The sequence below is a fragment of the Humulus lupulus genome, chromosome 7 (genome assembly GCF_963169125.1).
Source record: "Humulus lupulus chromosome 7, drHumLupu1.1, whole genome shotgun sequence".
NCBI classification, from domain to species: Eukaryota; Viridiplantae; Streptophyta; class Magnoliopsida; order Rosales; family Cannabaceae; genus Humulus; species Humulus lupulus.
Window position 1 is genome coordinate 106601492 of NC_084799.1, and position 24483 is coordinate 106625974.

Genomic DNA, 24483 nt, shown 5'->3' on the forward strand with positions numbered 1-24483 from the left:
AAGTTTGTAAATCTCTTAGCCATGGTGGTCTTAGTATCGGAAATTTGGAGATGAGGAACAAGGCATTTCTTATGAAATAGTTATGGCTGTTCCCTTTAGAGAGGAAGACCCTGTGGCATAGGGTGGTGAAGAGTAGGCATGGGGCAGGTGGTGGCCATTGGGATACTGGTAGAGTGAGGTTGTTCAGTTCGAGGTCCTTGGAGAGATATCTCAGCTTTGTATGATGATTATAGTTAGTTGGTCAGTTTCAAGGTGGGGAAGGGGTATAGGATTCACTTTTGGGAGGATGTTTGGATTTGTGATGTTTCTTTACAGTCTTAATTCCTTGATTTATTTTTGTTGTCCTTGGCCGACAACTGCTCGATTAAAGATTTAGCTGTCTCGGGAGGTGAAGGGAGTTCGGGTGGTCTAGGGTGGGACCTGCGTTTCTGGAGGAATTTGTTTGATAGGGAGGTTTCTAGCTTGGCTCCGTTGTTACAATTGCTTCAACATGTTGCTTTGTCGTCGATTTTGGAGGATAGCAAGCTCTGAATTCCAGACGTTAGTGGAATGTTCTCTTGTAAGTCTGCCTTTCAAAGATTGAGCTACGCTCATTTGGGTCTGGAGGAGATTTGGGCTAAGCAATTGTGTAAGAGTGTTTCTCCTTCCAAAGTTAAAGTATTTGGCTGGTTGCTCTTCATTGATAAATTAAATGTCCATGTTAACTTGTGGAGGAGAAGACCCTTTCACTCTTTATCGCCAAATTGGTGTGTGTGCTGTAAGAATGAAGGGGAGTCAGCTTGACATTTATTCCTGGAGTGTAGTTTTGCTAGGGAGGTGTGTTTTAAAGTGCTTGCCGAGTTTGGGGTCTTTTTGGTGTATGCCCTCCTCCTGTTCTCAATTGTTCCTGTGCCATTTAGAGGGAGGTAAGAGGGTGGCTCGTTTGTGGCTGAGTACTCTGTTGGCGACCTTTTGGGCAATTTGGCTTGAAAGAAATAGTAGGATTTTTGAAGTCGTTTTTTGTTCAGTGGAGATTATTTGGGATAAGATCAAGTTTTGGGTTGCTACTTGGGTGTATAGATCAAGAGGTTTTGAGGGGGTTTCTTTTTTGTATCTATGTAGGGAGTGGGGTAGTTTGTGGCTTTAACGGCTATTGGGGAGTGTGGGGTGTTTTTCGTGCTTTTTGTTTGGTCTTGTTTTTTTTTTTTTTTTTGTGTGATGCACGGATTTCCTCCGGGCTCTCAATATATTTGAGAGGAGAGGAGGCCAGGTCAGTCTAAGATAGACCTCTGTCTCTTTTTCAAAAAATAAAAATATAGGAATAGCCTTTAAATAGGCAGAATACAAAGGTATATTCTAGGTATAAACTAATGTATACATTAATTACATCTTAGCTGTAAAACACTAACTAATGAACTATAAAACACTAACAAATAATTCAGATTATTTCTCCAGTTTTCTATCTGGATCACTCAAAAGAATACACATAGTACTTGTGGATATGTAGGCATAATAATGGAATTCATAAAAAATGTAGAGCTAGGCATGTACATTGCTAAATAAATTAAATACTAAGAAAATCTCAAAAATGTTGTCATTGAAGTACGATAGAAGAACCACAGACTGCTTTTGTGGCTGGTAGGCAAATGTTAGATGGTATTTTAATTGCTAATGAGTTAGTGCAAGAATATAGGCAAAAAAAGAGTAATCTATAAAGTGGATTTGAGAAAGCCTATGATCTTGTTGAATGTCAGGTTTTAGATTTTATGATGGAAAAAAAGAACTTTGGGAGGAAGTGGATAGAAGGGTGCTTGAGATTTATATATTATTCAGTTTCCATTAATGGGAGACCGAGGGGTAAGGTTTAGGGATCTAAGGAGTTAAGACTAGTGGATAAGTTCAGAGTGGGAAGAAACAAAGTTTCAGTAACCTATTTACAATGGGAAATTTCACTTTTTATCTCTAATAATACCTAATATTACCAAAAAATCCCAACATTAATAATATTTTCAAATTAATGCTAAACTTTCCTCCCATACCCAAAATACCCATCCCATTATATCAAAAATTCACAAAACCTTCTCTTCCACTCTCCTCCCTCTCTCTCTCTAATTCTCACGAAATCTCCATAAAACCTACAATTTTGTATAATTTTCTTGTCAAAATCATTGTTAGTTATCTCCATTGTTTCTGTGAATTCGTTAATATCAAAGGCAACATCTATTTTGAGAGTTTTTGGAGGAGAAAAACCATGGGTAATGAGATTTTACATTTTGTGTTGGGTATTATTTGTTTACATTTTTTTTGGCTATTTTGAACAGATCTGAGCCTATATTGGTGTATTTTTCGGGATTTTTTTAGAGATTCCGCGATCTGTGTTTTTCTGGGTTTTCTGCAATTTTTTTGCTCGATAGAAGCTCGATAACGGTTCGATGGTATGTAGAAGAAGGTCTTTGTAAGAGCTCGATGTTAGCTCGATAATAGCTCGATAGGTTCGGTTTAGTGCTCGATGGAAACTCGATAAGGGTTCGATAAGGGGTCGAATGGATCTATAATATGTGAGCTCGATAGTAGCTCGATATGAGCTCGATAGGGTTCGATTGAGGGTTTGGTTGTGTTTTATGGTCGGTTTTGAGAAATGATAGCTCGATGCTAACTCGATAATAGCTCGATATGGGTTCGATGGAGGGTTGGTTAGGTATATGTTCTGTTTTGAAAAATGGTAGCTCGATGATAACTCGATAATAGCTCGATAGGGGTTCGATGGAGGGTTTGGTTAGGTTTGTGTTCTGTTTTGAGAAATGGTAGCTCGATTCCAACTCGATAATAGCTCGATAAAGCTCGATAATGTTATTTTTTATTGCATTTCTGGAAAAATGACAGTTTTCCTGACAATGTTAATGTTTTTTTTTCCAACACAGGCTCTATTGTCTACGTTTTTGTATCCTACAATGGTGTTTGGGAATTACAAGGGAATAAGTGGATTTTCAAGGACCCTCAATGCACGGTGATACCGATGGAGGATACTGTAACGTACTTGCAACTTCTTGACATATTGCACAAGGAACTTAAAGTTGATAAACAGATGTATGAGTTGAAATTGGAGGTTCCTTACACTTGTGGCGACCAACCGTTTACACCCGTTCATGTTGAAAGTGATCTTGATGTCCGTGCATTCATAGGAGTAACATCTAAAGAAAGGTTGGCCTTGTGTGTCACTCCTGTTAAAAAGATTGTCATTGTAGACCCATATTCCACTCCCGGACCTGAGGGAGCAGCCAGTACTTTAGGATTTCCTATTGGTGACCTGAGGGACAACCAGTATGAGTACAACCCCTATGTGAATGACGATCCGGTAGCCGAACACAATGAGGAATTAGGAGACAATTCGGTGGATGATGATCTATTAGCTGAACATTTGCAAGTAGAAGAAGCACAAGAACAACCAATACGTCATATTGCACGGACGAACCCACCAAGTCAAGGACGCCGAACACCTGGCACCAGCTCTAGTCGTCATGGTGGAACAGAATATAACTATACAAGGAACATTTCAATATGTTCAACAGAAGATCACAGAAAATGGAGTGCTCCCATGTTTACAAAAGAAGATATCATAGCTTGTAGTCGTTCTGAATCACCCTCATCCGGTATAGCGTTGGGGGAATTACATCTTGGGAAGACATTTGAGAACAAGATGGAATTGAAAACCAAAGCGGCTCTCTTTGCAATGAAGAATAATTTTGAGTTTATGGTTAAGAAGTCTGGTACTGATGTGTTGTATATCACCTGCAAGGATCCTGATTGTGGTTGGAGAATAAGAGGGAAAAAAGTAGCGCGATCAGAGATGTTTGAGATCACTGTTTATAATAGTGTACATACTTGCTCACTAGAATTGCGACAAAAAGACCACCGTCAAGCAGCACCTTCTGTCATTGGGCACCTTATCAAGAACAAATATGCTACTGATGGCACTAGCTATCCACCAAACAGCATAAAGGAGGATATGAAGAATAATTTTGGGATCGATATGAGTTATATTAAGGCTTGGAGATGCAGAGAGAAGGCACTCGGTTATGTTAGGGGGACACCTGAAGAATCGTACTCCAAGTTACCTTCTTACCTGTACATGCTGCAGCAAAAGAATCCAGGTACAATTACTGATTTTGTCACAGATGACGGTCGCTTTCTTTACTGTTTCTTCTCACTCGGAGTTTGTAGAAGAGGATTTACATCATGTCGTCCTGTTATATGTGTGGACGGCACTTTCTTAAAGTCAAGGTACGGTGGCCACATGTTGTGTGCTGTCGCATTAGATGCGAATAACCACATTTATCCAATTGCATTCGCGATTGTTGACAGTGAGAATCATGCTTCTTGGAAGTATTTCATGATGAAATTGAAGGAAGCCATTGGAGTTGTTGATAATCTGTCTTTTGTTTCAGACAGGCATGCTAGCATTATTCATGCTCTTGAGTTGGTCTTCCCCGATGCCTACCACGGCGCATGCTACCATCACATAAGTATGAATGTAATCGCTAAGTTCAAGACCGATCACTGTCACAAGGAGATGTATAATGCGGCATATGCATTTCGGAAGTCAAAATTTCACAGGTTCTTCAATAATATAAAGCAAATGGATCCTGCCATAGCTCAATATCTCGAGGGTATTGGCTTCGATAAGTGGACTCGTGTATACTTTCCTGGGAATCGATACAATGTAATGACAAGCAACTACGCTGAAAGTTTCAACAACAAAACCAGAGACGCAAGAACCTTCCCAGTCACTACTTTTGTGGAATTCATTCGTTTCACAATTCAGTCATGGTTTGCCGCGCGTCGTGAGGAGGTAGAGAAGTGCACATCGAAATTAGCAACAACATATGAGAAAGATGTCTCAGGCATTGCGGATGATGCAAGGTACTTGAAAGTCCATCCTCTTGGACAGTTTGAATTTCATGTGGTAGACCCAGAAGGTGATGGTGAGGTGAATTTGATGACCAAATCATGCTCTTGTGGTCAGTTTCAAATAATGGGTTACCCTTGTGTTCATGGTGTGGCTGCGGCCATGTTGCGCAATGTCAACATTTACTCACTGTGTTCACCATATTACACTACTGAGATGTGGAGGGAGTCTTACAAAGAAATAATTTACCCAACTGGCAATGAGGATGATTGGGAAGTTCCCGAGAACATAGAGAAAATGCAAGTTGGGGTTCCCGTTGAAAAACAACCAGTTGGTCGACCGAAGAAGAATAAGGTGGGAAGAAGGAAGACAAACCGCACTCCATCGAATGGAGAAATCATTCCCAGTCATCGCAAGGGTAGCATGTGTGGTGGTCTTGGCCACAACAGGGCTACATGCAAAGCTAGGCTTTAAACTTTTTTTTCCCATTTGAACTTGTTGTATTAATAAACTCTTTTTATTTGATTTTTCTGAAAAGTTATGTTTATGGCAAAGCTAGGCTTTAAACTCCTTTTTCCCATTTGAACTTGTTGTATTAATAAACTCTTTTTATGAAGGTAACAAATTTTGATAATTCAATAACAGTTCGATATAGCTTGATATTAGCTCGATAACAGCCCATGAAAATTATAAAAAAATGTGAACAACAAACTGTACATGTAAAGACCCTGTATATATACAATCATCAAGGTAACAAATTTTGATACCACAAGTCTGTGGTCCACTTGTTCCTGAACACCTCCATATTTTCATCGCAGATAGCTTCCAATGGAAGACCGACCATTAGATGCTCAATATACTTGATAGCATACACACCACAATCCCCACTGTAAAAAAAAAAAATATATTAAGTGCACATTACTATAAATTTAGTTAGAAACAAAATTAGTATGAAGATGATGTTTGTTACCTTCTCTTTGACTGAGGGAGCTCGTGTTTCTGTTTGCGACGCAATGTGAACTGATGCGGCCTATTTCCTGCTGATGGAATCTTCAACATCAAGCTATCAGTAAACAGTTTACTCTGCATTAACAGAGAAGGTAGCATAAAGCACCATGGACTCATAATATCCTCAAGCTTTGCGTCACTAATCACCGAGTTGTCTGAATCGTAAACAGTCAGAGTCCAACTAGAAATGGAAGCCTCAATGGCAAACCAATGTTGTTGTCCATAGTTCTGGCACCAATATACATCCTCAACTCCTCCCCAAGATGCCAGAAACTGCTGCTCGATGCCGGTCAACATGGACATAATGTCAGCATCCCAATAATACTTTGTTTTGTCGGCTGTTTTCTTGAACTGATCATATCGGGCAGGTATCACTTGTGAGAAATAACTGTTCATCACAACTGCATTCTGTCGATATATATTGGGAAAATACTTGCGACGCATACGAAGCATGTGTTCTGCCGCATCAATATGCTGCAAAAGAGAGTACGATAAAAAAATTAGCAAAAACCATCATAAAATGCTGATGTCGAGCTCCATCGAGCTCACATCGAACTCATATCGAGCTCATATCGAGCCAGTATGAAACAGTAAAAAAACAAACTACTTTAACATCCCTATCGAACTACCATCGAACTACTATCGAGCTCACATCGAGCCAGTCTGAAACAGTAAAAATAACCTACTTTAACATCCCTATCGAACTACCTATCGAGCCATCATGAAATAGTAAAGACAATCTATTTTAACATCCCTATCGAACTCCCTATCGAGCTCCATCGAGCTCATATCGAACTCACATCGAGCTTTTAACATCCCTATTGAACTACTATCGAACTAATATCGAGCTCACATCGAGCCACTCTAAAACAGTAAAAAAAACAATCTATTTTAACATCCCTATCAAACTACCTATCGAGCTCCATCGAGCTCACATCGAGCCACTCTGAAACAGTAAAGAACAACCCCTATTTTAACATCCATGTCGAACTACTATCGAACTCCTATCGAGCTCACATCGAGCCAGTATGAAACAGTAAAAATAACCTATTTTAACATCCCTATCGAACTACCTATCGAGCGCACATCGAGCCATCATGAAATAGTAAAGACAACCTATTTTAACATCCCTATCGAACTTCCTATCGAGCTCTATCGAGCTCACATCGAGCCACTTTGTTAAGGGAATTTTCACTATCGAACTCATATCGAACTCACATCGAGCTTTTAACATCCCTATCGAACTAATATCGAGCTCACATCGAGCCACTCTAAAACAGTAAAAAAACAATCTATTTTAACATCCCTATCGAACTACCTATCGAGCTCCATCGAGCTCACATCGAGCCACTCTGAAATAGTAAAGAACAACCCCTATTTTAACATCCATGTCGAATTACTATCGAACTCCTATCGAGCTCACATCGAGTCAGTAAAAATAAAACATGTAAAATTGAAAATAGTCCATAATTAGGTATAAATTGCTTACCCCATCATTGAGCCACGACTGGGGTGTCTTCAACGTCAGAAACCATGCTGGACCGTGACTCCCAGTCTTTACATCCCGCGGGGTCTTGTTGGGCATGTCTCCAAGAAGCCACTTGCACATTGTCCTATACTGTTTGGGATCTGGCTTCTTGAGAGGGTCCAGCACATGTGTAGCCTCTTGTGTAGCCTCGTCTGCTGGTGCAGCTGCAGCAGTGCGAGGTCTTTTCCTCGTGGGATCCGTATAGTCCTCAAACCAATCTGGCTTGCGTCTTTGGCGTCTAGCCCTCTGAAACTGAACCCCAGCAACATCCTCAGGGTTGACAATAACGACTCCCGGAGTCTCAGCATCTGGTGTCACAATGATGGTAGGGGGCGTCGTTGGATCATCAACATAGTCTAGCGGAAGATCCAATGACTCTGACTCTGAATCTTCATTGGACCCCCTCGGTTTCTCCTTAACAAATGTCAGGATCTGACTGAGTACGTCCAAGATCACTGACTGGTTCTTCAAGAGGGTCTCCTGTCGACCCTCGACTCTGTCCAACCGCTCAATCAAGTCGGCCAGCTCAGGGGCTGAGGCTGAGGCTGGTGGTGGGGTTGGTGTTGGGGCTGACACTGAGGCTGGGGCTGATGTTGGGGCACAGGTTGATGCTGGGGCTGAGGCTGGGGCTGATGTTGGGGCACAGGTTGAGGCTGGGGTTGAGGCTGAGGCTGGGGGAATAGGAGGGGTGGGACCTGCAACCTCCTCCCCCGGGGCAGCATCAATAAATATCTTGGCTGCCTCGGCAGCCTGAGAAACTTTCTCTGCCATTTTCTCAAAAGTCGCATCCTCCTCCTCATCAGTCTCCGAGGGATCCTGGCCAAGCCCAGGATAAAGGGGAAGATCTCCCTCAGTCAAAGACAAGTAATAGTCTTTTTCTGCTGGCCGAGGCTTCAACATCGGAAGAACAATTAACTGCAAACAACATAAAACATTTGGTTAACTCAAATAATGATAAAATATAAGCATATAGATAAAAAAAAACAACATAACTTACATTCTTCTTCAATAATATCGGTGCGATGACGGACTTGGTGAAATCCTTGTTCTTCCGATGCGACCAGCTAAGCATCCTCGGGAACATGTTTCCCGAGCTCACAACAAGCTCCACCGCAAGCTGTTGGATAGCCTCATATGCCCAGTACTGTAAGGCGGGGGCATAACCATACATACTGTATTTGGACTCTTGCTGCACCTTGGCATCCTTCTTGGCATCATAGTTGGCCTTTTGCTTCACCATGTCCTTCTTACAAGAATGCAATAGCCTCCTATAAGAGTACTTCCCCCATGGATAGCTGAAGAAGTACTCTACATTCTCAACAATTTTTAGAATATCTCGCCAAATGTGCAGTTTTCCCTCAATGGCATTCAGAACCCCCTCAACAAACAGACATAGACCAAGCTTGTACACATCTTCCACAACCGTACAAGTCTTGAAAGCATGGTCCACCTGTGACAGCTTTACTTTCTCAGCATCGTTGAAATACTCCTTTATCAACCGATCGCTGAGATTACGCCCTTCCAACTCTTCTGGTGACGGGAAGGCACTGAAATCCAACCCCGTCACCAGGGCAAACTCTCCCATGCCGAATCTACAAGACTTCGACCCCAAGAAAAAATGCACCTCATCTTCGTTGTTGCTGGCGATTTTCCTCAGCAACAGTTGATGCACCAAGACTCCGGAGAAATTAAACTCCGAAGCCAAAAAGAATTGCTTAAAAGGGGATTCCTTAGCCCTTTCAAGCAGCCCGAGCTCCAAAAACCTGGTCTTGATGTGATTTAAAGTACTACTACCCCGATATGTCACTCGACCAGGAAAGTGATCACTGAACGGAACAAGCAACTTAGGCATCTGTAACAACACATGAAATTTTTTTTGTAAGAAAACAGAATAAAAAAAATTTCAAAAAAACACTGAAATAAGTTGTCATCGAGCTCTATCGATCTCTATCGAGCTATCATCGAGCTGAAACATACCCTATCGAGCACTATCGAAAAACTATCGAGTTCCATCGAGAAATATCAACAACCTAAATTTATCGAGCCTATCGAGCTAGCATCGAGCCTATCGAGCTAAGAATAATCTGTCTGTCTAGATAAATAACCATCGAGCTACAGTCTAGTCTCATATCGAACCATTATCGAACCTATCGAGCTATGAAAAATCTGTCTGTCTAGATAAATAACCATCGAGCTACAGTCTAGTCTCATATCGAACCATTATCGAACCTATCGAGCCCTTGTAATATAATACAACATATCCTACCGAGCTCTTATCGAGCTCATGTCGAGCTCATATCGAGCCATAATCGATCCATCATCGAACTGTTCAAACTACCTTATCGAGCCTACTATCGAACCATAATCGAACCTATCGAGCCACTGGTTCAAACCCAGAAAAATTTCCCACAAAATCGGACAACCCATTCCACAAATCACAGATTCAACAACGATATAAAGCAAATATGGACTTGGGTTCAAGATTTTACCTTAGTTTTTTAAACTTTGAAGGAAATATGCTCCGTGGGTCTCGGGTTTGACAGAAAAATGGGAGTTTGCAGTGGGCTCGAGATCGCCGGAGAAATGGGAGAAGGTGGGGGCTCGACGGAGAAGGTGGGAGCTCGACGGAGATGCGGGCTCGACGGCTCGACGGAGATGGCGGCTCGACGGCTCGACGGAGGTGGGGGTTCGATGGTTTTTGGGGGATTTTTGTGAGACTGAAAGAGAGAGAAACCGAGACTGAGAGAGAGAAGGCTGAGATTGAATGGGAAGGGTATTTTCGGTAGGAGGGAAAAGCTTAGCATTAATTTGAAAATATTATTAATGTTGGGATTTTTTGGTAATATTAGGTATTATTAGAGATAAAAAGTGAAATTTCCCATAAACAATTTGCAGATGATTCACTATTTTCCTAGAAGTAGAAAGGGTGGTAATAGAAAATCTGGTGAAGATATTAGGAGCTTTTAATGCTTTTTGATGGCTTAAGATCAATATGAACAGAAGCAGTTTATTGGGGATTAATGTGGATGATATATGGTTAGAGACTAATGTAAATCATGCCATTGGGAGATAATCCAAGGAAAGCAAGTTTTTGAGAACTGGCAATTAGTAAGGTTTTCAATAGACTTCAAGGTTGGAAACGTCATACTTCATCCTATCCTTATACAATCTGTATTATCTTCAGTACCAATATACTACCTATCTTTATTTAAAGTCCCTATTAAAGTGGTGAAAGAGTTGGAGAGAATAATGAGGAGTTTCTTTTGGGAAGGAGGAGATTATTTGCTTTCATGGGAGATAGCTTGTAAGCCTAGGAGTAATTTGGTTTTGAGGAATAAATCGCTCTTAATGAAATGGCCGTGGAGATTCCCTTAAGAAAAAGACACCCCTATGGTTTAAGGTGCAAAATTTGCATTAACCAGTGGGACACAAATTCAGGTTCTAATATGACATATAGAAGCCCTTGGAAAGGAATAACATCTTGCTATGATTTTTCAAGGGTGGTGTCTTTTAAAGTCGGTAATGGAAGGACTATTAGGTTTCGGAAAGATGTGTGGAGTGGGTGTGAATCATTATTAACTAGTTTTCCTAACCTGGTTAGGATTTGTTCAAAAAGATATCACAGCTTTTCAGAATTTCAGGGAGAGAAGGTTAGCTGGAATTTCCTTTTTTCTTTCCAGAACATTAAATAATAGGGTAATTCCATAATTGATCCGTCTATTGGAGAAGTTGGGAATTAGGAGGTTATGCCGATTGTTGGATGACTGCAGGGTATGGTTAGGTGATAATTCGAAAATTTTCTTATGTAAATCTGCTTTTGATACTTTGAGGAGTGTGGAGGAGGTTGAAGATATTTTGTGGGCCCCACAACTTAGGAAAATTGCTGCAATCCCCAAAGTAAAGTTTTTTTTGTGGCAATTGACGTGAGGTAGGTTGAATGTTCGTGAAGTGTTCTAGAAAAGAAAACCTTATATGTCTTTGTCATGGGGTTGGCTTGGTGTGTACTTTGCAGACAGTTCATCATCTCTTTTTACATTTTACATTTTCAATGTAGATTTGGCATAGGCTTTTGCAGGTATTTATTCTGATATGGTGCACACCATCAAATGTGCAAGGAAGCTTTGATGTCTTTGATTAAAGGGAGCCCAGTTAAACAAAAGATTTGGCAGTCAGCTGTAGCAGCAGATTTTTTGCTGGTATGGCCGGAAAGAAATAGTTATTTGAAGAAGAGAGTGATGGGGAGAAGATATGTGATAAAATTAAACAGAATGTAGCATTGTGGGTACATAACGAAAAGGATTTTAAAGATATTCCTTTCTTGGCTTGGTTGAGAGAATAGAATTTTATTTCATGATTTTAATTTTTGTCTTGTAATTTTCCTTTAATTGTTTGGTTTGGGGATTTATCCCTTTTTCTTGTATTTTAATATATGATCAATAAAACAAGTAGTTTTGCTTAAAATATAAAAATAAAATAAATACATGAGAGATATATGCTTTTACTAAACAAATCTGAATATCCTTTTACTGTTCTACATGCCTTGCAATACAAAATGCCTTACCTTTTGTGTAGTAAGATAACGTGCCTCTGTTTCATGAGCTATTTTAGGACTGCCATTTTGTGGCCAAAATGACGGTGAAGTAGCAATTGCACTTCATCATCACAGTACTTATATGTTTTTACCAAACAGATCTGTTATATCCTTTTTACATGCCTTAGGCAATGCAAAATGCCTTACCTTTCGAGTATGCTACGTTTCATGAGCTATTTTGGGGTACATAACCAAGTTTTAATTTATATGCAGGTTCAAAAGATCATGTCAAGGTGCAGGGAGAAATACTGGAGGGTCTTGTGGCTCGTATTGTTAGTCACGAGAGCTCAAAACATATGGAGAAAGTATTGAAGGATTTTCCTCATCCACCAGTTGAGGGAGGTACGCTTTTTATTTTATTTTTTTGCCTGACTTTTCATTTTTTATGTAGCCTTTTTAATCAATTTGGATCTTTCTAGTAGCTTACAATTCTTATTTCTTCCAGTCCATATGCTATTCTTATGTGATAGTGCATTCTAAATTTTGAGTAGTCTCATGAATCATTTCATATTTAAGATACTTTTGTGTTGTTTATGTAAGACTGGGTTGCAGATGGTAGTAAATGTTCGACCTAGAAACTTTTAATCAACTAAGGTAAAGTACTAATATTTGGTTTATGTTACAGACTGCCTTAATTTGGGACCAAGTCTAAGGGATATTTGTGCAGCAAATCGGTCTGATGAAAAACAGGTAATGTGCTTCCCAGAAAAATGTTTATCAGCATCTTTCGCTAAAGATTTTGTAAGTAAATAATTATAAGTGCATGTCCAATCATACTGCAGCAAGTAAAGGCACTTCTCCAGAGCATTGGAAACTCCTTCTGCCCCGACCATTCAGATTGGCTTGGAAGTGACGCTGGTGATGCCCATTCAAGAAGTGCAGATAAATCCGTTGTTTCAAAATTTTTACAGTCTCACCCTGCTGATTTCTCAACTACCAAATTGCAGGTTGGGATGCGTTTTGAAACATTTCAAAGAATGTTGTGCCACTAATTTTACTGCTACTATTTGATTACTTGGTCTATGTATAATTTTTTGCATAATTTTCCATGGACTTGATAAATATTAGAATTACCACATTTTGGCTGGATCTTTAGTTATTAATAATTGTTTTGTTTTTAAATGGCTGCCTCAGCATCTTGAAACTAGTGTGGCAAATCATTTGCACTTCATTTGTGCTTGTATAGCTTTGTTCTATTATTATATTTTTTAGACTTCTATCTTTTTTTTTGAGATTAATTTTTCGTCTGTTGATTTTGGTGTTTCATAACGACACTGATGATATTATGGTTTTAATTGAACCAGGAAATAATTCGGTTGATGAGAGAAAAACGATTCCCTGCTGCCTTTAAATGTTATCATAACTACCACAAAGTCGATTCTGTATCAAGTGATGACCTTTTCTATAAGATGGTCATTCATGTTCACAGTGACTCTGCATTTCGACGGTATCAGAAAGAAATGAGGTATTTGTTTAGTTCGACCTACATGCTAGGTTATTTTCTTTTATCAAAGACTTCTTTTAAATTATTGCTCCTGTTATTGGTGATGTGGATTCCACCTTTCTAAACTTTAGTTGTGGCATTTCAGGTACAAACCAGGATTGTGGCCACTATATCGAGGTGAATATTACTTTTGTGTGGTATAAAGTCTTAATTGTCATTTAACTTATCACCTAAAATTCTGGAATTTTTTTAAGAAACATGTTGTATATATTATTAAAAAGAGAGATGTGGTATATGCAGGGTAATAAGAAATGCTAATTGAGACTAGATATGCACCAATACATTGCAAACCTTTCCTTTCATGTGCAAGATTCTTAGTTAGCCAATATTAATGCATGCATATGTGCATTGAGTACATAAAATCTTGACAGCTGAGACGTTCTTCTGTTTCCTATTTTATTTTTGGGAAAAAAGTAGTTGTGTAATTGCATAATTGATGTTTTTCATATTTTTCCCAGGTTTCTTTGTTGATATTAACTTATTCAAGGTAAATAAGGAGAGAGCTGCTGAACTTGCTAAAAAAAGTGCCATCATGGTAGAAAATGCTAGCAGCAGTGCATTAGAAAAGGATGGATTAGCTGATGAGGATGCAAACTTAATGATCAAAATGAAATTTCTTACATACAAGGTAAAAGTTTTATATAAAATAGGCATTCGTGAACAGTAAAAAAAACTCTAAAAATTTAATTACATGATATAAATATGATTGACTTGAAATATTTGTATTTTTATCTGTAATATGAGCCAACATTCATTTGTTTGTTTATAAAATTATTCAATATCAACCATACATGAGCTGGATTTGTGAGAGTAGTACTTTTGTTATTTGAGGCTAGTTCAAGTGGTTGATTGGTGGAGCTAGTGCAAAAAAAAAAACAAGAAGTAAATACTTTTGAGAATACTATGCAACTTCCTTAAATGTAAGGAGGTTTGTCTAGAGACTAATACATGGAAATATCACTATATTAATTGCTCACTTGAATTTCTATATTCCTTGTTTTGTTCTCCATTGCCTGGGTCTCTGCAGAGCTGGAAACTTATACTAGCTATGCTTATCTCTCTTTTTGCAGTTACGGACCTTTTTGATTCGCAATGGCATGTCAATTCTCTTTAAAGATGGACCAGCTGCTTATAAGGCCTATTACTTGAGGTAAGCTCCAATGGCTGTTTCACTGTCAGAGAAAGACTTCAGGGGCAAAGGAATTCAAGAATTTTCACCTTTTTCTTAATTTCTCTTGGATGGAAAATTATCTTTTCGAGATAATGTGTTTTCCTTGTTCTTTAGGTGATATTGCTGTGGTATTTTAGCACTTGCACCATTTTTTCATTATAATAACTTTTTATTCCACTCTTCTCTTTCTTACACGATTACATCTAGTTGAGCTAAAATGTTGATGATGATGTTCTTGTAAAAGGTAATTTTATCAAGTATTCTAGCACTTACGCCATCCTATTCCATTCCATCCTTGATATGTAAGGATAATATGCTAAACCAATTGAGGATTGCTTTAGTAAACAGTTTGATGTTTGTTTTTGTGTTTTAGGCAAATGAAAATATGGGGAACTTCAGCAGGAAAGCAGAGGGAACTGAGTAAAATGCTTGATGAGTGGTAACATTTTTTTTTTTGGTATGGTTTAGTTGTTATACCGTGGTTTCTGTTTGCGGTTTTGCTCTGACAATTTCTTTAATTTTGATAAGAGACGAGAACTATTTTGTTATATCAAAAACCTACAAGCGAACTAAGGCAGTGTGCCGAAAACCAGACTCGCAACACAGTCACAGCTTACAAAATGACTCAAGATCAGAGGATGAAGCATGTAAAACCAAAATTACAAAAGAAAAGCAAACCTAAAACTATAACAAACATTCCGAGTTCCTTCAGAAATCTGAGAGAGAGAAGAAAACAAATTCTCTGACATGCTTTAGCCATATAGCAACCCAAAGTTTAACTCTCTCCCAGATGTGGTCCAGCTCATCTCCTTTTCTTGAAAAATTCTATTGTTCCTATTCAGCCAAATAACCCACATAATAGCCAATAGTCCAATACTCAACTATTTCAATTTTTTTTTTTAATTAACAGCCTAATACAAATTCGTGGGCCACCAACTCATATCACTCTGCCTCCCTAGCCTAAACTTCCTTTATTCTTATATAACAAAACACTAGCGGAGAAGCCCCCTCCATCCACTTCTTTTCTGTTGCCCTTGGAACAATCCATTACAGTCTGAATTCAGCCAGAAACTTAGCCCATAAAGCCCTTGCAATTGGTTGACTCAGAATACCTCTTACATAGAACACACCATGTAGGGAAAACCACTTGGAAAGGACTTTTGTGAATATTGGGGCATCGTATTTACTATTTCAGATAATTGAACTATGCACTTTATTTACAGGGCTGTTTATATACGAAGGAAGTGTGGAAACAAACAGCTGTCATCATCAATATATCTTAGTGAGGTTGAGCCTTTTCTTGAAGAGTTTGCAAAGCGAAGTCCTCAGAATCAGGCTCTGATAGGATCTGCTGGTAACTTGGTAAGTGCTGAAGATTTCTTGGCCATCATTGAGAAAGGCAGGGATGAAGAAGGTGATCTAGAGATTGAGCGAGAGGTAACACCATCAAGCCCCAGTCCTTCTGTTAAGGACTCAGTACCAAAAGATGAAGGTTTAATTGTATTCTTTCCAGGTAAGTCATGTTGTTGCATACTTGCTGTAGATAGCTAAGGAATTTTATAATATGCTCTTAAGGGAAGCTTACATGCACCATACACAATTTCAGAAGGGAGATGTAAATCCATTAAACTGCATCCAGCTATGTGAATATTGTTTGTTTGCATTGCTGTTCTATTAACATTTTCTTTTTCTTATTACATCACTTTTAAAGATTGAATCACAAGATTAAAACTATACACTTGTGAATAATATGCTTCGTCACTCATGTGTAGTTTAACAAATTAGCAACTTTGTGTCCATTTTATAGATTTTTGAGTGATATTTCCGGTCGTCTATCATATGTCATGTTTCATGTGGGTCTTCTTTTTCTTAGTTTCTTACCAACTTGGAATTTTAAGAATTCCTTGTGAAGTACATGTCATCTGTTATCTCCTTTTATCTGAAATTATTTTACATAAATGTATCTTCAATGCAGCTATTGGTGGTTCTTTATTTTTTGCCCAGGCTTTAACTCTTTTGTTGCTGGAATTTTTAGTTTCTTCCTTACTTTGCATAAGTTGTGACAGATCTCACTCATTTTATTTTGACTCCTCATTTGATGGTCATTTTTTAGGTATACCTGGTTGTGCTAAGTCAGCACTTTGCAAGGAATTACTAAATGTTCCAGGAGGACTTGGTGATGATCGACCTATTCAAAGTCTGATGGGTGATCTAATCAAAGGTATGATTATTTCATGATTGTTTGCACTTATTTTTATCTCTAATAATTTTTTCTGCCTTTTAGTCATTAATTTGAATAAATTAATAAGTCTATTTTATTATTAGTTTTTTTTAGATAACTGTGCTAGTTGTCAAATCTTTTTTTTTTTGATGTGGAATCTTTGATAATTACTTTTATGATATCGGAAGTTGGAAGATTTAACTTTAGGTCCAAATCGATGTTGATAAACACATATTTATGATATTAACACTTGACTATTAAACACTTTATGTGGTGTCATGATTCATGAAAAAGTGGTGCTTAATGGAATATAACTATCTTTTCGACTCAAAGAAAAAGTGGAGCTTAATAATTTTGGAAGCTGATGATAATGAAGTAATCCGAATACTTCAAATTTTAAATTTTATGACTGGTCTTTGTATTGCATGCTTGGAAATTGTTTCCTAGAGGCATGATGCTTAGTACATTTGATTTCTTTTTCTGGTGTGAAATACATGCTTATGTATTTGTATTCTATTTCTTTAGGAAAGTATTGGCAGAAGGTTGCTGATGAACGCAGGAAAAAACCATACTCTATTATGCTTGCGGACAAGAATGCACCAAATGAAGAAGTGTGGAGGCAGGTAATTTGCTCTGTCTAGAACTCATAAGAATTACCTCAAATAATTTGTTAGGAACCCAAGAGTCAGCAAATAGACATTAAACATTAATAAAGTAGTGGGGATGGTGGGTTATATTTTGTAATCAAGAATAATAAAGGGGTAAGTGGTTTGGGAATTGTAAAAGCCCATATTGAGTATATTTAAATAGGGTTGTGGAGATGGAGAGTACATCCCTTGTATGAATCTGAGATTAGGAGTAGTAACTCTTTGGGGAGAGTGGTGGTCTCTCGAATACCACTGGGTTTATTAGCTATACTATGCTATTTATCTGGTCATTGTTCTTGTAGTGTTCTATGCGTTGTGTGTGAATCTATTTGGGACCTAACAGTGGTATCAGAGCATCGATCTTGGCCATGGCAGAGCAAGTTTTGGAAGCTCGCAGCGGACAGCCAAAGACAAAGGAGGAATCGTTTCAGACATGGAGCCAACAACTTGATAAAATCAATTTGAATATGACTTGAATTCCTGTTATATTGGATATGCTAGAATCTATTCATTGTAAACTCGATGGACTAGGTATACCGAGACTTTTAGCGATGACGATGGGTAAAGCTCCTCACTGCAATAGTGGAGATGTTGAGATATTTCAGAACCAGCCCACTTTCAAAGAATCTGTCTCCGAATCTAACAAAAGTGGTTGTGGTGATGGGGTGTTAGAAAACCAAGATTTTTCAAATGGTGAAGGTAAGCATGATTCACTATCCATAGTTATCCTTGACAACAAAAGAAAAACTTAGAGACTAGATGGGGAAGAAAAATTCTGATGAAAAACAATACTCTGTCGGAATCGGCGACTGAATCACAATCTTTTGTCTTCATTCAAGTGAGTCGTGAGGAAACATTGGCACCGCAGGAGGCAGCGACAACAGTAGTTTCAGCTGCTGCTTGGTTCGCTGTGGGTGTGGTGGGGATTTCTTCTGGCAAAGTCGACTTCATTGTGCTAGCCATCGTGAAGAGGAGATCTCATGGTTTCCAGTCTCCAGATTCTGCTGTTACGTCAGGGAAGGTTGCATGATACAGGCGCCATCTATTTGACAGAGGAAAAAAGATGACCCAAAATCTTGTGAAGAACCCAGCCAACAAAATTGAGGCTGAATTGTCCAAAAGAATATGGGGTCTCCAACAAAAGTATCACATGTCAGTCTTAGAACCTGTGAAAATGGATCTGTTGATATCTATAGAAATATCTTTGTAAATACATTTTGTACAACTATTTTTAGGTTGCAATTTACAGCTAAGTTAGGTTGTAATTGACAGCTATGTTTAGGTTGTATTTTTTTGTCTAGCTCTTTGTATTCAGCTTATATATAGGCCATACTATTCATCAATAAAATCAGATTAGAAGTATTATTCTCACAAATCTACATGGTATCAGAGCCATTAGTAGTCTAAAAATTGAAAACTCTTTCCAATCTTTTCTGCCCTCTTTCAGTAAAAAAATTAGGGTTTTGCACTTTTTAGCTCAACCTTAGAAAATTATTTTAGGGCAATCTTCTACTCTCACCTCCTTCACAGGAAGCTTCCTGCACCCGGCACTCAGCAGAGCCGCGCGTGAGCCTCACGCGCCGCCTCCATCTCCGGCCCCATCTCCCACACGCGTGGCGCGTGTAGGCGCGTGTAGCACCCCGACGGCGAGCTTTTTCCAGCGTCTTCCTCGGCACTCCTTGCTGCATTTCCCTGTTCTTATCAATGGTTGTTACAGCCAACTCCTCATCTAAAAGCCAATCTCAAACATATCACCTTCTCAAATCAATGGCTTCTCCTCAACTTCTCCAATCAGCCAAACCCACTCCTCAATCAGCTACTCTTGTCACCAATTCTTCTCATAAAGTCCTCTATTTTCAAGACTTGGAAGTTAGCCACTTCTCAAAGGACAATATCAATGCAACTCCAACACCTCTTGGGTAGTGTATGCAGTAGCCAAATCCATCTTCAACCGAGGCAAATGTCAGCATAATGTGTCATCAAGGTTCTACGTCTCACACATTTACTGCAACCTCCAACAAAGGTACTTGGATTGTTGATTCAGGAGCTTCCGACCACATGACGGGTGATTTACAAGTCTTTAGCACCTTCAAACCATGTGCTGAATCCCACACCGTCAGAATTGCCGATGGTTCTCTCTCAAAAGTGATAGGGACCGGCTCAGTAACTTTATCAGATGAACTTCGCCTTTCATCTGTTCTATTTGTCCCTAAACTAAATTGCAATCTTCTTTCAATAAGCAAACTTACTCGAGATCTGAATTGTGTAACTAAATTCTATCCAAATCTTTGTGAATTTCAGGTTGAGGGCTCGGAGAAGGTGATTGGCAGTGCTGAAATGCATGATGGGCTCTATATTCTCAAGGATTCTCCTAAAAGTAAACAAGTTCACAAATCCAGTTGTGGTAATCATTCCAATTTAGATTCTGTTTCCAATTTTGTGTCTGTTTCGAATGAAAATCGTGTTATGTTGTGGCATTTTCGACTAGGACATCCAAATTTTGGTTATCTTGAAAAACTATTTCCTCAGTTATTTGTCCACAAAAGACCAAAATTCTTTCATTGTGAAGTATGTCAACTTGCTAAGCATACTCGAAACTCTTATCCCAGTCTTCCTTACAAACCTTCACAACCTTTTTCGATGATACATAGTGATATTTGGGGACCCTCACGAGTAACTAATATTAATGGATCTAGATGGTTTGTATCCTTTATTGATGATCATACTAGGACAACATGGACATTCCTTATGAAAGAAAAATCTGATATTGCTTCTATTTTTAAAAAATTTCATTCCATGATTCAAAATCAATTTCGCCGAAAAATCCAAATCCTGAAAACTGATAATGGAAAGGAATATTTTAACTCCATTTTTGGTCCATACTTAGATCAAGGTATTGTTCACATTAGTTCATGTGTTGATACTCCGCAACAAAATGGAGTGGCTGAGCGAAAAAACAGACATCTTCTTGAAGTTTCTAGATCCATCATGTTTTCAAATCATGTTCCTAAACAGTTTTGGGGGGAAGCCTTACTCACAGCCACCTATCTCATCAATCGTATGCCTAGCCGTGTACTACAATTCAAAGCTCCCAGAAATCTGTTACTTGCCACATTCCCTCATATCTTAGCTTTCTCCTCCGATCTTCCATTTAAAGTCTTCGGATGTACGACTTTTGTCCATATTTATGATCACAAACGAACCAAACTTGATCCAAAGTCTCACAAGTGTCTCTTCATCGGGTACTCCAACACTCAAAAAGGGTATAAATGTTACTCCCCAATTACAAAAAGGATCTATAACACTATGGATGTCACCTTTTTTGAACATCAATCTTTCTTTCCCAAATCTGGTATTCAGGGGGAGCATTCTCATGAATATCAGCTTTGGGAAACTCTTCAGGATCATCAAGCTGCATTTCCTCAACCCAATGTTGTGACACACAAACATCAAAGTGCTCAGTCTTTGCCCTCTTTGCCTATCCAACCAGATCAATCAACTAGTCCTTCCTTACCCACTTTTCCTATCCAACCAGATATCAGTCCAGAAAACACACCCAACCCGTCCTCTATAGTCAATCCGCTCTCACCTTTCTCCTCATAAAACACAAACATTCCTTCAACTTTACCACCACCTCAAACTCAAGCACAATTTGATATAGGTAACAAAGAACTTCGTGTTTATAGTAGGAGAAAAGTTGGAAATATAGAGGTCAACATGCAAGACAAGAACTGCTCAAACACTCATCAAAGCCCTCTCAACCTCGAAAATCATGAAGGTAAGGATTCTGTGGTTCATGAGTTAGTTTCTCCTACTATTGATGATCTCGACCTACCTATTGCTCATCGAAAGGGTGTTAGAACTTGTACCAATCACCCCATTGAAAAGTATGTTGCTTATGGGAAACTAACACCTATGTACCGAGCTTTTGTCTCTTCTCTTGATCTTATTCAGATTCCCACAGATATTTATGAAGCCTTGAAAGATCCAAAATGGAAGACTGCAGTCGATGAAGAAATGAATGCTCTTGAGAAAAATGGTACTTGGGTTCTCACTGAGTTACCTCAAGGAAAACAGACAGCTGGTTGCAAGTGGATTTTCACTGTCAAATATAATTCAGATGGGAGTATCAACAGATTCGAGGCTCGATTAGTTGCCAAGGGATTCACTCAATCATATGGTGTTGACTATCAGGAGACCTTTGCTCCTGTCGCCAAACTTAATACAGTAAGAGTTTTATTATCGCTTGCTGTAAATTGTGAGTGGCCTTTATATCAGTCGGATGTGAAGAATGCTTTTTTGAATGGGGATCTCGAAGAAGAAGTCTATATGGAAATTCCACCAGGTATGAAGAAACACTCCAGTGGTCGAGTAGTGTGCAAACTTCTCAAATCTCTTTATGGCTTGAAACAGTCACCTCGAGCATGGTTTGACAAATTTGCAAAGTTAGTTGTCAAACATGGATATACTCAAAGTCGGGCTGATCATACTCTATTTTTCAAGTTCTCTTCAACTGGGAAGCTAGCAATTCTCATTGTCTATGTGGATGACATAATCTTAACTGGAGATGACTTAGGAGAAATTTCAGATCTCAAAAGACTTCTTGCCTCTAAATTTGAAATCAAAGATCTAGGAACCCTCAAATACTTTCTTGGTATGGAAGTAGCCCGATCGAAAGAAGGAATTGTTATATCTCAGCGAAAGTATATCCTAGATCTTCTAAAGGAAACTGGAATGATTGGGAGCAAGCCGGTTGACACTCCCATGGATCCAAACTTGAAAGTTAATCGAAGAGAGGATTCAACTCCAGTAGAGAGGGGGAGCTATCAAAGATTAGTAGGAAAGCTAATCTTTCTCTCTCATACCAGACCTGATATCGCCTTCCCTGTCAGCGTTGTTAGTCAACATATGCACAGTCCTTGTGAGGAGCACTTGGAAGCAGTGTATCGTATTCTAAGATATTTGAAAATGACACCAGGTCTTGGTTTGCACTTCAAAAAACACAACAACCGAGACTTGGAAGTTTACATAGACTCTAGTTGGGCTGGAGAGATGACTGACAGACGATCAACTAGTGGTTATTGCACCTATGTATGGGGTAATTTAGTTATTTGGCGTAGTAAAAAACAGTCTGTGGTCTCAAGGAGTAGTGCAGAGTCAGAATATCGTGCTTTAGCCTTGGGTATTTGTGAAGGGATGTGGATCAAAAGACTCATGAATGAATTGAGGTTTGACTCTCCTAAGTCTTTTAAAATGTACAGTGATAGTCAAGCAGTGATAGTTAAGCAGCAATTAGTATTGCTAAAAATCCAGTTCACCACGATAGAACTAAACATGTTGAAATAGACAGACACTTCATTTCTGAGAAGGTGAATTCAAAGATCATTGAGCTCAACTACATTCCTACAAAGAAACAAATTGCCGACATTCTAACAAAAGCACTACCAAGAACAAGTTTTGAAGAATTTAATTCCAAGCTGGGTTTGCATAACATATACAACTCAGCTTGAGGGGGAGTGTAGAAATATCTTTGTAAATACATTTTGTACAGCTATTTTTAGGTTGTAATTTACAGCTAAGTTAGATTGTAATTGACAGCTATGTTTAGGTTGTATTTTTTTGTCTAGCTCTTTGTATTCAGCCTATATATAGGCCATACTATTCATCAATAAAATCAGATTAGAAGTATTATTCACACAAATCTACAATATCTATAGTTCAACATAAAGAATATGATCTCCAAACTGAACGAAGACTTGCTTGCAACAAAGTTAGCTTTCTTTTCCTCACCTTGAGGACAAGGTGAATTTTGGGCGGTTGGTAATGTTCGGAACCCAAGAGTTAGCAAATAGACATTAAACATTAATAAGGTAGTGGGGATGGTGGGTTATATTTTGTAATCAAGAATAATAAAGGGGTAAGTGGTTTGGGAAGTGCAAGAGCCCATACTGAGTATATTTAAATAGGGTTGTGGAGATAGAGAGTACATCCATTGTATGAATCTGAGATTAAGAGTAGTAACTCTTTGGGGAGAGTGGTGGTCTCTCGAATACCACTGGGTTTATTAGCTATACTATGCTATTTATCTAGTCATTGTTCTTTTAGTGTTCTATGTGTTATGTGTGAATCTATTTGGGACCTAACACAATTCTTCTGGGATACTAATACATTAATTTTGTAAAATGTCAGATGAATGTTTCTAAGATATGCTCTTGGGGATGAAAAGTAGAAGTGATTGTGTGAAACTTGATGTGACAATGGGATCCAAATACGAAACTGTTGTCTTAAATAAAACATGACAGTTGTGTTCCCTTTTGAGCCGCTGTAATGGTGAATATAAACTTAGTAATAAAGATTTCTAATATAAAAGCAATAAACATTTAATTGACTTATATATGATGACTTTCATATGATTTTTTGATATATTTTCAGAATTCCTTTTGGCCTAGCATTTGTAGTGTACTTGTAACTTGTCGAAATTGCTTCATGATGACCTTCTTGCTGCTTTTCATTTTTTCAGATTGAAAACATGTGTCGCAGCACCAAGGCCTCTGCAGTTCCCATTGTACCTGATTCTGAAGGTTTTTTGTTGCTTCTGACACTTTTATTGGTGATTTTTATTTTCGAAAATGATACTAATGTATTATTATATGTCAAGAATAACAATACAACCAAAGGAGTTTCGAATAACAACAAGCCACACCACAACAAACTCAACTGGAATTTAAGCATCTGAAAGTTGAAAACATAGCTGAGATTCAAGAGGCAGAAATCTTTACACGAGTGTCTGAGAAGAAAGAAATATTAGATTTTTTTTTTCGTGTAACATTAGCCTACCCACCACTATGGCGGGTTGGGTTTAATGCACCCCGCTCCCACCCATTTGCAGGTTTGGAAAATAAGACTTGGATGATTTTATTCATGAAGA

At 38.5% G+C, this 24483-nt stretch overlaps 1 protein-coding gene across 1 annotated transcript in view; it reads left to right on the forward strand.

Annotated features, from left to right (window-relative positions):
- Positions 1-24483, forward strand: part of LOC133788514 (tRNA ligase 1) — an 82570-nt gene that overhangs the window by 22429 nt on the left and 35658 nt on the right. The window contains exons 9-20 of the mRNA XM_062226027.1: positions 12226-12354; positions 12638-12702; positions 12795-12959; positions 13317-13477; positions 13602-13633; positions 13975-14144; positions 14587-14666; positions 15061-15126; positions 15911-16200; positions 16801-16908; positions 17434-17531; positions 24076-24136. Coding sequence (XP_062082011.1) covers positions 12226-12354; positions 12638-12702; positions 12795-12959; positions 13317-13477; positions 13602-13633; positions 13975-14144; positions 14587-14666; positions 15061-15126; positions 15911-16200; positions 16801-16908; positions 17434-17531; positions 24076-24136 — 1425 coding nt within the window. The remainder of the gene's footprint in view (positions 1-12225; positions 12355-12637; positions 12703-12794; positions 12960-13316; positions 13478-13601; positions 13634-13974; positions 14145-14586; positions 14667-15060; positions 15127-15910; positions 16201-16800; positions 16909-17433; positions 17532-24075; positions 24137-24483) is intronic.